Genomic DNA, 18152 nt, shown 5'->3' with positions numbered 1-18152 from the left:
GTTGCCATGTGTGCTGGATCACCGCAATTGTTCATTCCCACATTGTATGCTATTTGTTGTCAAGCCCTGCCTTGGCCTGTGAAGGAAGTGTGAGTGCAGCTTGGCTGAAACAGCCTCACCTCTGTCGTAACATAAAGTTCTCTGTGTGGCATGCAATCAAAAAAGTAAAAACAAACAATTGAAACACAGGGTAAAACACAAAGCCATCAAGGAGCTGGGGAGCCATATAAAATTTGAAATGGAACATTAGGTGACCTAAATTATTTAAAGGTCTAGGTGAACTCCCTGTTCCTGAATGGGGTAACTGTGCCCCTGAAGGACCAGGTGAGCAGCCTGGGAGTCATTTTGGGCTCACAGCTGTCCATGGAGGCGCAGGTCAATTCTGTGTCCAGGGCAGCTTTCTACCAGCTCCACCTGGTACGCAGGCTGAGACCCTACCTGCCTGCGGACTGTCTTGCCAGAGTGGGACATGCTCTAGTTATCTCCCGCTTGGACTACTGCAACGTGCTCTACGTGGGGCTACCTTTGAAGGGGACCTGGAAACTGCAATTAATCCAGAATGCAGCAGCTAGACTGGTGACAGAGTGGCCACCGGGACCACATAACACCGGTCCTGAGAGATCTGCATTGGCTCCCTGTACCTCGTCCTTGGTCCTGTATACCTGAAGGAGCGTCTCCACCCCCATCGTTCAGCCTGGACATTGAGATCCAGCGCCAAGGGCCTTCTGGCGGTTCCCTCATTGCGAGAAGTGAGGTTACAGGGAACCAGACAGAGGGCCTTCTCGGTAGTGGCGCCTGCCCTGTGGAACGCCCTCCCTTCAGATGTGAAGGAAATAAGCAGCTAGCTTCTCTTTAAAAGACATCTGAAGGCAGTCCTGTTTAGGGAAGTTTTTAATATTTGATGCTGTATTGTTTTTAACACTTGATTGGAAGCCGCCCAGAGTGGCTGCGGAGACTCGGCCAGATGGGCCGGGTATAAATAATAAATTATTATTATTAATAATGAACAAAAAGATCTTCACTTGGCACCCAGACATGCCAGGCAAGCAGCCCCAGTAAGGCTGCTCAGGTGTGCTACTACTGAAAAGAAGAGTTTGGATTTGATATCCCGCTTTATCACTACCCGAAGGAGTCTCAAAGTGGCTAACATTCTCCTTTCCCTTCCTCCCCCACAACAAACACTCTGTGAGGTGAGTGGGGCTGAGAGACTTCAGAGAAGTGTGACTGGCCCAAGGTCACCCAGCAGCTGCATGTGGAGGAGCTGGGAATCAAACCTGGTTCACCAGATTACAAATCCACCGCTCTTAACCACTATACCACACTGGCTCTCTTCCTGCCCACGCCCTGCCATATGTCTAATGTTGATAACACCTGGGCAGTTTCGTGAAGCTCGATCACCGTATCTTCAGGAATTCCAACCTTACATGTGTGACACTGTTACATCACAGACACTGTAAAATTCTACTGGTCTGTCATGTACCCTCTATATCCCACTGTTCTCTCTGGAAGCTATAAATACTGGGGGGTGGGGGGAAAGAAAAATTGGCAAAACCGAAAGGTTACATTAGGATGCCGCTACTTTGATTTGTGTACGTGCCGAGTTCACTTGGTAGCTGGCATTCTGGTGCCTCGTTGACGTTTGCCATTCTTGGGATGAGCTCTTGAGCGTAGTGGGAATGCCACAGAAAAAGAAGCTATCACTCATTGAGCAAAACAAGCAAAGAGCTGCTGAGTACAAGTTGGAGACAGGCGACTATCAAGACAGAACTGGCGCCCCGAGAACCGTTGCTTGCCCTACTCCATGCAACCTGAGTCTCTCTGGGGCTCCCAGTGTGGAAACTGGTGATTCGTTGGAAATCTCATGGAAGACTTTTCTCTCTGTGTTAAGGTCAATGGAGGAATGTTCGGAAAACAAGATGAATGCCTTGGTTCCTCAGCTCATAACATCTCAGCCAGTTCTGTCGAGGTAGGAAAATTCATTCATTGCTTCTAGGTTACTGGCTGGGGCAGGGAAACAATGGCATACTTTTTCCTAAACCATCCATTTTGTACGGCTTTCACAAACTTTCTTTTTTTAAAAAAATAATATTTATTACTTTTCCAACAATTTAAACATTACAAAAAAATAAAAAAGAACAATACAATACAATACACAGACACTACATAACACTAAGACATTAAACTAACAAAACAAAACAAAAACAGTTTAAAAAACATCAAATAATTTCAATATCTTATCTTTCATTCACTTATTTCCACGACCTCCTCACACCTCCCTTTTTGTATTCCACTTCTGTTAATTGTTTCAGCAATTCCTTTCCATCTTCCTCTGTTTTCTATCCGGCTTTCACAAACTTTCATTCCAGAACAGGAATTTTAAAATGGGCAAAACTCTATAGATTCATTCGTTAATGTCCTATTATAAGCAATGGTAACACAGACACAGTAATAGACTCACCCCAACGTGTTAGTAGAACTGAGGATATTTCAAACTGGCCAGGGTAAGGCAGAGGCATGCAAAATCGCTTCAGGAGGGCTTCCCAGATTGGTAGCTGAGACCAGAAGTCCTTCACATTCTGAGTCATCTTTTTCCTCCCTTTGATCAGCAGTTTAACTCATTCCTCCCATGTGATTCCTGTGACAATTGGCGCCAGGCTTAAGAGCAGCATGGGTGGCAAATCCCATAAGGCTTATGAGAGGGGAAATATAAAGCTTACCGCTCCCTGTGATGTCCCTTGTGCTGCTCAGCTGACTGGGGAACAGCTGAAAGTGCTGAAAAGGAAACTAGACTTCAAGGGGGCGGGGCAGAATGAATCCTTTTCCTTGGACCCCACTCCCTCTTTCTGATCTTTTGTGCCATGTAAGATTAGGCAGTGGGCCAGAAGCAACCCAGGTGTTGCAGATTGCACACTTCTGAAGTAGAGATAGAGGAGGCGGAATCACATTATTTCTTGGAGAACGTACAAAATGCAGCTATGTCCATTCTCCAAGGCCTATATTGGCTGAGGATGTGCGCAATTCCTTCTTTGTGGAATAGATTATGTGCACATTCTCCACAAGACTCGCTAAATGCTCACCACGGCCAGTTGTTACGAACAGTACCCCTAACATATACTAAAGAAGTGTGCAGGCACACGAAAGCTCATACCAATAACTAACTTAGTTGGTTTTTAAGGTGCTACTAGGGACGCGGGTGGCGCTGTGGGTTAAACCACAGAGCCTAGGACTTGCCAATCAGAAGGTCGGCGGTTCGAATCCCCGCGACGGGGTGAGCTCCCATTGCTCGGTCCCTGCTCCTGCCAACCTAGCAGTTTGAAAGCACGTCAAAGTGCAAGTAGATAAATAGGTACCGCTCCAGCGGGAAGGTACACGGCGTTTCCGTGTGCTGCTCTGGTTTGCCAGAAGCGGCTTAGTCATGCTGGCCACATGACCCGGAAGCTGTATGCCGGCTCCCTTGGCCAATAAAGCGAGATGAGCGCCGCAACCCCAGAGTCATCCACGACTGGACCTAATGGTCGGGGGTCCCTTTACCTTTAACCTCCTCTTGACTTCTGCTGACTTCTTATTCCTGCTTCCAATAGAAACATTTACGTGGGTAAGGCCTGCATTCCCAAGAACGAACGCCTTGATAATGGCATGGCGGTGTTAATCCCCCCTTGGTACCCATGGGTATATTATTTGTCTCTGAGATACCAAGAAGGATTTGTCCCAACAGCAGCTGGAGGAAGGCGTTGTTCGCTTCCTGCTGTTGAGTCTCAATCGTGGCAGCAAGCAAGGAAAGAGTAGCACTGAGCCCCCCCCCTTAAACATATTTGGATCTGCATTGGGGGTGTTGTGGACGTGCTGGAGGGTAGGGTTCACCTGAGAAGGAGAATGTGAGCTTCTAAAATATGAGGGAAACTGAATTAAAGTGTGTAGGAAGCTGATTTAAAGGCCATTATTGAGGAAGGGAAAAGGCCATTTGAATCATAGAATGGTCCACGTTTTCCTGGTTTTCTTGGTGAGCTCTGAACTATTGCTGGTCATGCATTGATAACAAAGTTTAATTTTTAAATATTAACAGTGATAATAGGAAGGACACTTCCAGTTGTGTTATGTACCGAAGCTCTCACCCTGGGCCAGCAGGGGGATACTGTAGATAGTTTTCACTCAGGTCCACATGCAAATAAGGGATTGAAAGTGACATTCAGTGATTGGATAGTTACAGAAAATGGTTATTGTTGCATTCTAGTGGAGCTCTATATAAGCTGGCTGGCTGAACCCTTCGGTTCAGTTCTGTTCTGGCCTGTGAATAAACAAGAGCTGTTTGAAGAATCGCTGTGTCGTCTGATATGTTCACCCACAACTTAACAAGTTGCTTACTAAAAAGAACAAAGCATCAGTGAAAATGTGTAAGTTCAACTGATCCTTTTCCTTTTCACCCTATCCTTATTTCCTGACATGCCCCAGACTATATAATCTTTGTTCCTGCACAGTATTCTTTCCTTTTACTTAAACTTTTATTGTCCTAGCTGGCTACATGGCTACTGATTCTTATCATATTCTACTTTTAATATATATTATCCTTTCTACAATAAAAAACTCTTCTAAGCACGGTACAGTACAAATTATTTCCTCAAATTATTTCAGCTTATATTTCTAAATTTAGAATAACGTTGTTCCTACAATGTTTGCATGATTAATTATCTCCATGTTTACTCTTTAGGAAGAAGATTGTCACCAAGGCTGAAAAAATAAGAAAAGGCAGATCAAGTGCGCTCCCTGTTATACTGAAGCCTGGAGAAAAAACAAATGCCTACCAAAAGGTAAGCAAAACTAATGTTGCAGCAGTTGTATACCTTTTATTTTCCCCATTTAGCACAATATATATAACAAAAGTGAGGATTATGGATCCTCAGCCTCTTCACCAGGGGTCAGCAAACTTTTTTAGCAGGGGACCGGTCCAGTATCCCTCAGACCTTGTGGGGGGCTGGACTATATTTTGAAAAAAATATATGAACAAATTCCTATGCCCCACAAATAACCCACGAGGCCTTTCTCCTGGGCATGGTCGGCCAATTGGTGCCAAAGAAGGATAGAACTTTCTTTTTGTACGCTACAGCAGCAGCAAGAATACTCATCGCAAAGCATTGGAAGACACAAGACCTACCCACCTTGGAAGAATGGCAGATGCAAGTAATGGACTATATGGAATTGGCGGAAATGACGGGCAGAATCCGAGACCAGGGAGAAGAGCTGGTGGAAGAAGATTGGAAGAAATTTAAAATCTATCTACAGAAATACTGTAAAATTATTGAATGTTAATGACGTTGGAATGAAACGAAGTCGTTCTAGCAATAAGTATGTAAGAATGGATTGACTAGACGAAAATTTGAAGTTATAATATGTGAGGATAAACAATTAAGGGTAAACTAAGAGGGTACGGATTTGCGGAACAAATTTTTAAATGGAATACAAAAAAGGGAGGTGTGAGGAAGTCATGAAAATAAGTAAATGAGTGGTAAGATATTAGAAAGAGGGATTTTCTTTTCCCCCCCTCTTTTTATGTCTACTCTTGGTTTTTGTATTTTTTGTGTTTTTCTTTTACTGTTTTGTAACCTTTTTCTTGTTGAAAACTTAATAAATATTATTTTTTAAAAAATTAAATAAAAGCACAAATTCTACTCATGTAAAAACACTAGGCAGGCCCCGCAAATAACCCAGAGATGTATTTTAAATAAAAGGACACATTCTACTCATGTAAAAACACGCTGATTCCGGACGGTCCGTGGGCTGGATTTAGAAGGCGATTGGGTCGCATCCTGCACACGGGCCTTAGGTTGCCTACCCCTTTTCCAAAATTGCCTGCTCCTTTTTCAAAATATGTTTCTATTCCTCATGACATAGCTGTCAACCTTTCCCTTTTTTGCGGGAAATTCCCTTATTTCAGCGCCGTTTCCCACTGCTTCCCGCTGCTATCCTGGATTGTTAGATATCCTGTAGACTGTCTCTGGGACAGGTGAGGCTGCTGATCCCTTATTTTCAAATCTGAAAGTTGACAGCTATGCTGCTGATTCCTTTTTCTTTCTTTTTCTTTTTCTTTTTTTTAATTTCTTTTTCTTTTTTTAAAATTTTTTAAAAAGTTTTTATTGTTAAAATAATTCAGCATTAATACATATGTATTACAAATATACAAGCATACAAACATGCATTTCATACAATCCTTAAAAGTGTTCAAACATACCTACACTCAATCCCACAGATAATTCCTTTTCCCATCACCATCCAGCACCCCTTAGCTCACCTTTGTGTTAGACTTCCAATCTACTCAGTTGCAATTTCTTTCCACTTCTGTTACTTTCTTCCACACACCTTTAACCTAATTTCATACTTCTTTTTCTATTACACATTGTTATCCATCTTATTTGTTGTTGTTGTTGTTGTTTAGTCGTTTAGTCGTGTCCGACTCTTCGTGACCCCATGGACCAGAGAACGCCAGGCACTCCTGTCCTCCACTGCCCCCCGCAGCTTGGTCAGACTCATGCTGGTAACCTCGAAAACACTGTCCAGCCATCTCGTCCTCTGTCGCCCCCTTCTCCTTGTGCCCTCCATCTTTCCCAGCATCAGGGTCTTCTCCAGGGAGTCTTCTCTTCTCATGAGGTGGCCAAAGTACTGGAGCCTCAGCTTCACAATCTGTCCTTCCAGTGAGCACTCAGGGCTGATTTCCTTCAGAATGGAGAGGTTTGATCTTCTTGCAGTCCATGGGACTCTCAAGAGTCTCCTCCAGCACCATAATTCAAAAGCATCAATTCTTCGGCGATCAGCCTTCTTTATGGTCCAGCTCTCACTTCCATACATCACTACTGGGAAAACCATAGCTTTAACTATATGGACCTTTGTGCAAGAAAGCAAAGTGGCTGTCCAATGAGGCCTTACAAATAGCGGGGGAGAGAAGGCAAGCAAAATGCAAGGGAGATCCATCTTATTTGGTATTTCAGTATTTTCAAATCTGAAAGTGGACAGCTATGCCTCATGAGCTGCAAGGGTGCCCAGAAATGTACTAAGGGGAATTCCAGGTGACAGGGCATTCCAAAACCCCAACTCACAGAATAAAGAATGCATCTCATTACTTACCATCACATGGCTATGAGGCAAGGACTCCCTGCCTTTCCAAGATTAGTACGGTGGTACCTCAGATTAAGAACTAAATTCGTTCCAGAGGTCCGTTCTTAACCTGAAACTGTTCTTAACCTTAAGTACCACTTTAGCTAATGGGGCTTCCTGCTGCTCCTGCACCGCTGGAGCACGATTTCTGTTCTCATCCTGAAGCAAAGTTCTTAACCCGAGGTAATATTTCTGGATTAGTGGAGTCTGTAACCTGAAGCATATGTAACCCGAGGTACCACTGTACTATGGCAACGCAGCTCTTTCCTTAGGACCTAAAGTGTGTGGACAGAGTTAATCACCACTTCTCAGGTTCAAGTTACAAGAAGAAAGGTCAATTAAACATTAGAAAAAACTTCCTAGCCATGTGAGTGGTTTGACAGTAGAACAGGCTGCCTCAGAAAGACTCTCCTCCATTGCAAGCTTTTAAGCAGAGGCTGAATGGCCACCTATCAGTGGGTTTCTTACACTGGCGGGGAGCTAGACTATAGGACCTTTGAGGTCCCTTCCAGTCGTATGATTCTACACGATGCTCTCAGGCTGTTTGGCGCTAGAATAGGGTCTACTTGTGCTAATTAGCGAAATAAATTCTGTTGCACCAGTGTTTTTGCCTGATCAGTTGTTACTTTTCCACTGGAGAACATTCACATATACAGTGGTGCCTCGCAAAACGAAAAGAATCCGTTCCGCGAGTCTCTTCGTCTAGCGGTTTTTTCGTCTTGCGAAGCAAGCCCATTGACGGCTTAGCGGATTAGCGCTATTAGCGGCTTTTAGCGGCTTATCGGCTTAGCGGATAAGTAGATACGCGGCTTAGCGGCTTAGAAAAAGGGGGGGGGGAAAGGAAAAAAACCCCGCAGGAACTCGCAAGACATTTTCGTCTTGCGAAGCAAGCCCATAGGAAATTCGTTTTGCGAAGCACCTCCAAAACGGAAAACTCTTTCATCTAGCGAGTTTTCCGTCTTGCGAGGCATTCGTCTTGCGGGGCACCACTGTACAGGAAATCTCTGGCTTTGTTATACATTCCTTCTCCCTGTTCTTTCTTACAGGAAAGGGAACGGAGTGCTGTTGTTCACGGCTCAAAGCAAGATGGAGAAAAAATTAGAATTGGATCAGGCCAGCCCGATCCCTGTGGTAAGCAAAGCTTAGGTTGTAAGCCTCTTCTATTTTGAAATGAAAGTTGTCCTCCGTAGGAGCTTTTGTCAAACAGCTTAGGTCAACATCAGAAAAACCGCAAAGGTTCCTGTGAATCTGCTCACTGCACGCTTGACAGAACTCAACAAACAGCATATAGGATTGAGCTGGATCTCTGGGCAGTTGACCAATACATGTGAGAGTAAGGCCAGAATTTGCATCCTATTGAAGAGCTGGTTGGTTAATCTTCATATGTCTATGAGGCATCTGTTAAGTTGTGGGTGAACATATCAGATGACACAGCGATTCTTCAAACAGCTCTTGTTTATTCACAGGCCAGAACAGAACTGAACTGAAGGGTTCAGCCAGCCTGCTTATATAGAGCTCCACTAGAACACAACAGTAACCATTTTCTGTAACTATCCAATCACTGAACGCCACTTTCGATCCCTTATTTGCATATGTGGACCTGAACTACCTACAGTATCCCCCTGCTGGCCCAGGGTGAGAACTTCAGTACGTAACAGCATCTATGTAGCATCAAGAAAGTGGGGCAGGCAGGAGTTGGGGTAAACAAAACGAGCTGTATGGTTACTTGAAGTTTTAAGTAAAACTTACCAGATGGACCACACACCTGAGATGATAGACAAACCACCTCATAAGGAAATAATAATAATAATAATAGTAATAATAATAATAATAATAATAATAATAATAATAATAATATATTTCTACCCCGCCCATCTGGCTGGGTTTCCCCAGCCACTGTGGGCGGCTTCCAACAGAACATTAAAAACAGAATAAAACTTCAAACACGGATGTCAGGGAACTGCCATCAGTGCCAGAGGCGAAGGGAAGGCTCCCGAGGGATGCCGGAGAGGGTCCCAGTAGGGAGAGAGGCAGCCCAGCTGCTGGGGAAGGAAATCAGCGTAGCACCAGTAGAGGAGGGGGGCAGATGGGGGAATCGGAGAGAAGGCTCCAGGACTCCTCGCCGGAGACCAGCGGGGAGAGCACGGGTCCTCCGCTGCCCACACCCTCCCTGCGCAGAAGACTTCCGCGCAGGGAGAGTAGGAGGACACTGGGCGTCAAAGAACTTCTTTGCTGGAAGAAGTTCAAGAAACGCCCACTGACGGATTCTGCCAGCGACTGAGACAGCCACGGATGGGTGGCTGTCCGGACAGAAAGGGTTCACCCAGGTAACCCAGGTGTGGCGCCAACTTACGCACGAGCAACCCCAGAACCATTACAACTAAAAACTTCCCTAAACAGGGCTGCCTTCAGATGTCTTCCAAATGGAAGATAAAGCCATTTCCTTTCCCAGGGAAATGGAGTTGTGGGGCTGGACACGAGCCCGCCCCGTGCGCGGGGTGTGGCTAGCCCCCGCGTCATAGGGAGTCTTCTCCGAATCGCGCCCCAGACTGACCAATCCGGGCGGCCAGGGGGTGTGGCGTGCTCTATTTAGTGGGAACCCGCCCCTTTTTCTGGTTCTCGCTCATGCAGTTTGGCTCGGGTGGCGGTTAGGCATTGGAGTATTAGATTGGAGGGCAGGGGAGGTCAAGGCCATCACCTACCCCTCCTATTTCAATGGTATTCCATTAAAGGAATCCGGGGTCATGATCCTGTCTGAAGTCCAGACGGGGGGCTCGGGCCATGGCATGACCCCTAGTGGTGACCCTGGGGGAGTTTCTAGTTGATGTGCATCAGCAGGGCTCCCCCTGTTGGAATTCTGCCTCGGTCAGAGGAATGTGCCTACCACTCCAGGCACCGGCTGAATTCCTTTGACCTCCCCCTGCAACTCCCGGCAGGTAAACGTGCGAGGTCTGTATCGGCGATTCTTCCCAGACTGTGAGAAAAACACACCACTGCTTCTCCCTCCTCCCTGCTCCCCAGGGAGGGGAATCAGACTCAGACAGAAATGTACATGCTTTTATTCCTGTCTTTAGCAGTCATGCAGATAAAGATGTCTGCACTCTTCACAAACAACAGAGAGAATCAAAACTCCACCCTTGTACATCCTGTACAGGTCATATAACACACACTGAGCTCACATCCGGTGCTCAATACGGAGAATGGACTGCCCCTTTATTGCCATGGTAACAGTCACAAACATCCTGTCTGGCTTTCCAGCCACCAGCAGCTGGCTTAGCTGCTGCTTCTTTCTTCTGCATTGCTTCTTTATAGTAACACCCCCTACTGGTGGTTAACCCTTCCAAGACGCCTGCAGGCGGGCAGGAGTCAGAATATAGTCAGTTCCAATGCCTAAGCCATTCTGTAACCAATACAGTTGCCGGTTTTTAGCCTATTAACATAAAATACTGGTGTCAAGTGTCTTTATTCCAACAAAGGCGGGAGCGGGTTTGGGGTCTTGCCACGCAACTGCAGCTTTTATCTAGCAGTGCAATACAGTGAGTTCAGTATGACTGCCTGCCAGGTAAGTGTACTTAGATTGTGTTAATAAGATTTAGAATTGCAGCCTTAAGTTGTTTTCATGGGTGCCTGTCTCACCTGCAGTTGCCCCCCCCCCACCATAAACCATAATGCATAGATTCCCATCTTTATTTATTTATTTTTTAAAAACCCAACCTAAGTTCCTAGTGTTAGGTACTGAAGTTCTCACCCTGAGCCAGCTGTAGATAGATGAGCCAGCAGGGGGATACTGTAGATAGTTTTCACTCAGGTCCACATATGCAAATAAGGGATTGAAAATGACGTTCAGTGATTGGATAGTTACAGAAAGTGTTACAGTTGCGTTGTAGTGGAGCTCTGTATAAGCAGGCTGGCTGAACCCTTCAGTTCAGTTCCGTTCTGGCCTGTGAATAAACAAGAGCTGTTGAAGAATCGCTGTGTCGTCTGATATGTTCACCCACAACTTAACACCTAGTATGGAATGCGGGTGGCGCTGTGGTCTAAACCACAGAGCCTAGGGCTTGCCTTTACCTAAGTTCCTAGTGTGGGATAACCTGCCATCTAGATGCCTTGCAGCTGAGCTCCTGGGTCACTCGCTCCCTGGATCCCCCCCCCCAAACTCACAACAATACACATCTGGCCCCTGGGTCACTATCTGGAGAATAAAATCTCTCAAGATTGCAAAGTTTTGACTCTTCCTGCTTAAGGAATGCTTTGGCAGTTAGAACAATGGTCTGCAAACCTGTGAATACTTGCCTAGGAGTAAGTTTCATTGAACACAGTGAGTTTTATCTTTAAGTGACAGGCCCAGTAAAAGTTGGATATGCCTCCTGTGTAGAAATACTCCTAACCTATATTTTTCTAAATAGGGAAGACTCCTAAGGGAGACATATGCCACACAGGAAGCAAAACAAAGATAGATCTAGCATCAACTGAAGCAGCTTATGCCCAATTACCTTTGGTAAGCAGTCAATTTATAATTATTTATAATGATCCATTGCATACATAAACAATTCATTTGCTAAACTGTAAATTGCACATCTTCATAGCTACAAATAATGCAAATTTCAAGGCAAGTTGAAATACATTTGTGTGTGAATGTTGATTTTGAATGACTGATTTCTCTGTATTTTTAGTGGCTCTAGTTTTTTATCTGTAAGCCTCCTTGAGTCCCATAGGGTGAAAATGTGTGTATTAATAATCATGACAATATCTTCCTTTTCAAACGCATCACACCCAGTGAATGGATTAGTAGTGTGTTCAGTTGTATGAACAGAAAGGTGGGGGTGACGTGTGAGGGTGTGTATATGAATAGATTGGGGGTTCAGGGGTCTGTATCACTGCCACCTATTTATTCATAGAACTAAGCCATGGGTAGGCACACTAAGGCCCGGGGGGCGGATCCAGCCAATCGCCTTCTAAATTTGGCCCGCGGACAGCCCAGGAATTAGCATGTTTTTACATGAGTAGAATGTGTCCTTTTATTTAAAATGCATCTCTGGGTTATTTGTGGGGCCTGCCTGGTGTTTTTACAGGAGTAGAATGTGTCCTTTTATCTAAAATGCATCTCTGAGTTATTTGTGGGGCATAGGAATTCATTCATTCCCCCCCCAATATAGTCTGGCCCCCCCACAAGGTCTGAGGGACAGTGGACCGCCCCCCTGCTGAATAGTTTGCTGACCCCTGAGTGGTCAAACAGCTAAGAATGCTGGGGGGGGGGAATCATGGCTGGAGAAAGAGATAAGAATACCTGCAGTTATGCTCCCTTCCTTTGGCCAATGAAAAGCCCTCCTCCTATACTCCTGTACAGGTAGCTCCTGTTTTAGGACTGTCTGAATGATGTGTGATCGACCACACGCCCCCATCATGCCAAAGGGGTGGGGTGGGTTGGGTTTACGTGCTCTTCTGCTGATGTGAACATGGGTCCAGAACAGGACCCACCCCCGTTCCCCACAAAACAAGGGTCACCTGTATTCATTTCCCTCCTTAGAGCTGAGCAGCAGGGGAAAACAGGCTCAGCCACATCTTCTCTCCTACTCCCCACGGTTCTGCCGCTTGGCAGGAGGGAATACTACAATTAATAAGACGTGTGTGAGGCAGGGAAGATTAACTACCAAACCCATTCACCTGCCCTGTCTCCCTCCTTCCCTCCCTCTTTGTCGCTCACGTACTCTCTCTCCCACTGTTGAAATGGGCACATTTCCCCAAGGCTTGTTTATGTCTTATTGTTGTTGTTTAGTCGTTTAGTCGTGTCCGACTCTTGGTGACCCCCTGGACCAGAGCATGCCAGGCACTCCTGTCTTCCACTGCCAACCCGCAGTTTGGTCAAACTCATGCTGGTAGCTTCGAGAACACTGTCCAACCATCTCGTCCTCTGTCGTCCCCTACTCCTTGTGCCCTCCATCTTTCCCAACATCAGGGTCTTTTCCAGGGAGTCTTCTCTTCTCATGAGGTGGCCAAAGTATTGGAGCCTCAGCTTCACGATTTGTCCTTCCAGTGAGCACTCAGGGCTGATTTCCTTAAGAATGGATGCATTTGATCTTCTTGCAGTCCATGGGACTCTCAAGAGTCTCCTCCAGCACCATAATTCAAAAGCATCTGACCGGGAAATGTTCAAAGTTACCTTTTCAGGGTTTAGAATGTGCACCATGGGAAGCTGCTCATAATTTCTTGGTTTGCTGTTACAGACTCTACCTGATCCCAAAGCCGTGATCCAAAGACAACGGGAGGTACCTCATTTAATTCCCCAAGAAAACACATCCCTGACACACAAATTCAAGAAAGGAAACTTAGGGCTGACAAATCATAAAGACCGGCATCCACAGGTGAGATACATAGGGTTTAATTTATTTTTAGCACTTCACTCTCTACCTGTTGATCAGATTGCAGTGGAGGGGGAACCTGGGTTTGATTGGTCCTGCAATAGAGCTGCTGGTGTTTTCCTCAGGAGCATGGGATTGCATCTTGAGGAAGTTGATCTCACTCCAGAGGTGGGTGGGAATGTGTGTATGAAGAGACCCTAGTTCACTGTGTTTTAAGGTAGATTGCTTCTTCACAGATTTTCAGTTGCTTGTGTCTCAATATTTTTGGTATTGTCCACATGGCATCCTCCTCATTCGACTGGCAGCCCCCACTTTTCCCACAGTAAACTAGACCCAAGCAAAATTTGTTAAGCAAAGTTACCGTATTTTTCACCCTATAGGACGCACCGGCCCATAGGACGCACCTAGATTTTTTTGGGGGGGGGAATAAAGGAAAAAAATTATTCCCCCCCCCAGGCGCGGGGCTGGGGCAGGGGAAGCCCGAGCTTCCCCCTCCCCCAGCCCCCAGAATGGGACCCATCGCTCTGGGAGCTTGTGGGGCTGGGGGAGGGGGAAGCCCTCCGCCAGCCTCCAAACCAGGTCGGGAGACAGCGGGAAAGGCACGCTGCGCCTCTCCCGCTGTCCCCCGAGTTTGCGGGGCTGGTGACGGGGAGGAGCAGGCTTCTAACAAAGTCGGGGGACAGCGGGATGGTGGCGTTCCGCCTCCTCGCTGTCTCCCGAGCTTGTGGGGCTGGCGGTGGGGCTCTCCTGAAGCCTGGAGAGCAAGAGGGGTCGGTGCGCTCTCCCCTCCTGCTCTCCAGGCTTCAGCGAAAGCCTGCATTCGCCCCATAGGATGCACACACATTTCCCCTTCATTTTTGGAGGGGAAAAAGTGCGTCCTATAGGGCGAAAAATACGGTAATTCAACATAAAATTGGGTAGGTGGGTTCTGGTGGTGTTTGCTGTTTGTCACCATGCCCCCAACAGCTTTCAAGGTCAACAGCCGGCTGGAGAAGATTAGGCTGCAATGGAAAAGGCAGCCCTTGCATCAAAATAGTAAAGCTTCGCTTCAATGGAATGTACTTAGGAATAAACAGCTGTAAGAATGGGAAAACTTTGGGAAGGAGGGAACTTCTGAAAACATCCACCTGGATTGCCTCCACCCAATCGGTTCTCTGCTCTCTCCTTTGTGAGTGAATCAGTGCCGCTCATATCTTGACGCCTGGCTATTCTTTGCTCTCTGACACACACATGCACATTTTATTTTCAACTTGCTGTTTAAAAATGACCATTTTTTAAACTTTACTTTGTACATTTTTTTTTAGACTTTAGAGAGAAAAAACAAGGAGCATATGCAGAGATAAATAAATATCTGTGCATGCCAACAAGGGGCCTCAAGCTTCCAGAGCCAGTGTGGTGTAGTGGTTAAGAGCGGTGGACTCGTAATCTGGCGAACTGGGTTCGATTCCCCGCTGCTCCACCTGCAGCTGCTGGGTGACCTTGGGCCAGTCACACTTCTCTGAAGTCCCTCAGCCTCACTCACCTCACAGAGTGTTTGTTGTGGGGGAAGAAGGGAAAGGAGAATGTTAGCTGCTTTGAGACTCCTTTGGGTAGTGATAAAGTGGGATATCAAATCCAAACTCTTCTTCCAGAATTCATTGAGGATGGGGAAGCACTAACTGAGGGAAAGAAAAAACATACAGCACAAAAGCTCCACATCAAGTACCATCCACTAGTGTGGATCGGAAACAATTAGATAAATCTTGGAGGCATAAAATGGAAAGTGCTTATGTGTGAACCAGGGCAGATAAAAGTGCAGAAACAGCAATCTATGTTCATATTCACATCCGACTTGTGGACGTGTCCTTGGCTATGCAACCATAATAAACTTTAACCTTTCCTTGAGTGCAGAAGTGCTCCATACCTGAACCATCCTTCCCCTTTGGGTTCCCACCACATCTCTGCCATTATGAAGAACATGGCTAGGACTGTAATTGGTCTTAGACCGTAGAGATGGAAGCAGAATTCACTTTCAGTTTATATAGCGGAATTTGGATTTGTTTTATTTTCTATCTCTTGAAAAACAAAGCATTTGCACAAATTCTATATTCCAATCTAGACTGCATGGTTAAAGAGGCAGGGTGCCCCAACGCAGTGGAGTTCCATTATGCTCTGACTGACATAGAATTTCTGCCTGCTTCCACAGAACAGTCTACTCAACATAGCCTCAAACCACTTTTCTTGTTCCTTTTCTACGTTTTCCACAAGCAGTTTTCAAAAGCTGGATGTAGAAGTTTGATTTCATTTTTTTTTATATATAATATTTATTAAATTTTAGTTTAACAATAAAATACATAGATAATAACACAATCTTTTCCAATATCCACATTTCATATTCATCTTTGGACTTCCTCACAACCCTTGTTCCTGCCTTCTAAACTCATAAATTTTGCCAGCAAATTATTAACTTGGTTTAATTCATATAATATAATTTTCCAATATTAATATCTCAAATTTTGGGATTTAACATACTCTTATTGAAACTTAATCATAAAATGTTACTTATCCAAAATTTATCTTTTCGTCTTCCAATTGAATTTAAATTTGTATTCTTTATACCTAGTTTGTTGAAGCCATGTTTTTGCTAATCTTACATCTTTCTTAACATTCATACAATTTACAATGTTTTTGTAGATAGTCCTTAAATTTCTTCCAATCTTCCTCCACCAGTTCTTCTCCCAGGTCTCGGATTCTGCCAGTCATCTCCGCCAATTCCATATAGTCTATCAGTTGCATCTGCCATTCTTCCAGTGTGGGTAATTCTTGAGTTTTCCAGCTTTTAGCGATGAGTATCCTTGCTGCTGTTGTAGCATACATAAAAAAGATTCGATCCTTCTTTTGCACGCTCTGATCAACAATGCCTAAGAGAAAGGCCTCTGGTTTCTTAAGGAAGGTATACTTAAATACCTTTTTCAGTTCATTATAAATCATTTCCCAGAAAACCTTCACTCTAGGGCAAGTCCACCAGAGGTGAAAGAATGTTCCTTCAGCTTCTTTACACTTCCAACATTTATTATCAAACACATGGTATATCTTTGCAAGCTTGACTGGAGTCATGTACCACCTATATATCATTTTCATAATGTTTTCTCTCAAGGCATTACATGCCGTAAATCTCAAACCTGTGGTCCATAACTTTTCCCAGTCAGCAAACATGATGTTATACCCTATGTCCTGTGCCCATTTTATCATGGCTGATTTAACCGTTTCATCCTGTGTATTCCATTTTAACAGCAAGTTATACATTCTTGAAAGTATCTTAGAGCTGGGTTCTAACAGTTCTGTTTCTAACTTTGATTTTTTGGATGTAGAAGTTTGATTTCAGAGGTAGCTTTCCCTTCCATTGTAGGAGGACAACTAGCATGGGAGAAAGGCCATTTGCCTGGGATCGGGAGAACAATCTTATGAAATAAAACTGGATGTGGAAGGGCTTTCTCCCTTGCTCCCCAAAGGACTTCATGCCTTCTTTGCCAGAGACAAGCTCCAAACGGGCTCACCTCCAACATCTACCTCCAGCCACCCCATGTCACAGTTGGCCCTCTCAACCGAGACCAGCAGAGTGACTAAAAGAACGTGAGGGCTGGAAGCTGCCAATGGACAAGTGCTTCCCTCATATCAGCTCAAACAAATACTACACCTGAAGACAAAACAAAGGGAATATGAGTTAAATCCCCTAACAGAAGGCTGTTCTAGGAGTGGGAGCAGGAGTTGCCCGAAAACTGCTCACCCTGTAGGCACAGAACAGGCGGTTAGAACTCAGCAATCTTGTGGTGAAATGCTTCTGGGAGATGATATATAATGAGATGAAAAAAATGTTGAAATATACATTCATAAAGAAACCAGAAGCATTTTTACTGGGCATTGTGGGGAGTGATATAAATAGAAAGGAATGTAAGCTCTTTTTATATGCAATAACAGCAGCAATAATATTATTGGCCCAAAAATGGAAGCAAGAAGAATTACCGATGATTGAAGAATGGAGGATGAAGTTAATGGACTATGCAGAGCTAGATAAACTAACAGGAAGGATTCGAAACCGGCGGGACCAGAAATTCACGGAAGACTGGAGTAAATTTACGGACTATTTGAAAAGTATTTGTGAAGATAAGACGACGTTTGTAAGTTTTGTGAGGAGTATTATTGGAAGTATTGCAAAAATGGAGAAGGGGAAAGATGATTTGTTAAGAGATGTAAAGGCAATATAAAGTTAAGAAATGCATAAGAAGTGGTTAAAACATTGGATCATCAGAGGTGCTGATGGAAGTCTAAAAAGATTGTATAAGTGATAAGTTTTGTGGTACATTTTATAATTTATATATTAAAATCAATAAAAATTAAAAAAAAAGAACTTAGCAATCTTGTAGCCTTTCTAAATCAGGTTCCGGAAACAGACACCATCATGAGACAACCAGCAGTAAACCAAAGAACTTCCAGGCCTCTGGACCATGCTGTGAGCACAGAGCTTGCATTATCCAACAGAACTGTCCCGTGTACCTTTTAACTTGCCCAGAAAACAGAGGAACCCTGAAAACCCACAAAATCGTCCTCATAAGGCAGGGATCCTGATGAACATGCTCAGGAAAAAGGAAAAACCTGGGGAAGATCCAACAC

General features: G+C 44.8%; 1 protein-coding gene across 3 annotated transcripts in view; it reads left to right on the top strand.

Moving 5' to 3' along the window:
* The first annotated feature begins 1466 nt into the window (after positions 1–1466).
* Positions 1467–18152, top strand: part of DYRK4 (dual specificity tyrosine phosphorylation regulated kinase 4) — a 51653-nt gene continuing 34967 nt past the window's right edge. For 2 of the 3 annotated variants that reach the window (XM_079975139.1, XM_079975138.1), the window contains exons 1-5: positions 1467–1966; positions 4706–4805; positions 8190–8274; positions 11550–11641; positions 13368–13505. In XM_079975139.1, the coding sequence (XP_079831265.1) occupies positions 1677–1966; positions 4706–4805; positions 8190–8274; positions 11550–11641; positions 13368–13505 (705 nt within the window). In that variant the 5' untranslated portion in view covers positions 1467–1676. The remainder of the gene's footprint in view (positions 1967–4705; positions 4806–8189; positions 8275–11549; positions 11642–13367; positions 13506–18152) is intronic. The other variant, XM_079975140.1, reaches the window with a different exon arrangement.

Source organism: Podarcis cretensis (genome assembly GCF_951804945.1).
Source record: "Podarcis cretensis genome assembly, chromosome: 5".
Classification (NCBI taxonomy): Eukaryota; Metazoa; Chordata; class Lepidosauria; order Squamata; family Lacertidae; genus Podarcis; species Podarcis cretensis.
This window is presented reverse-complemented; position numbering and strand designations above follow the sequence as displayed.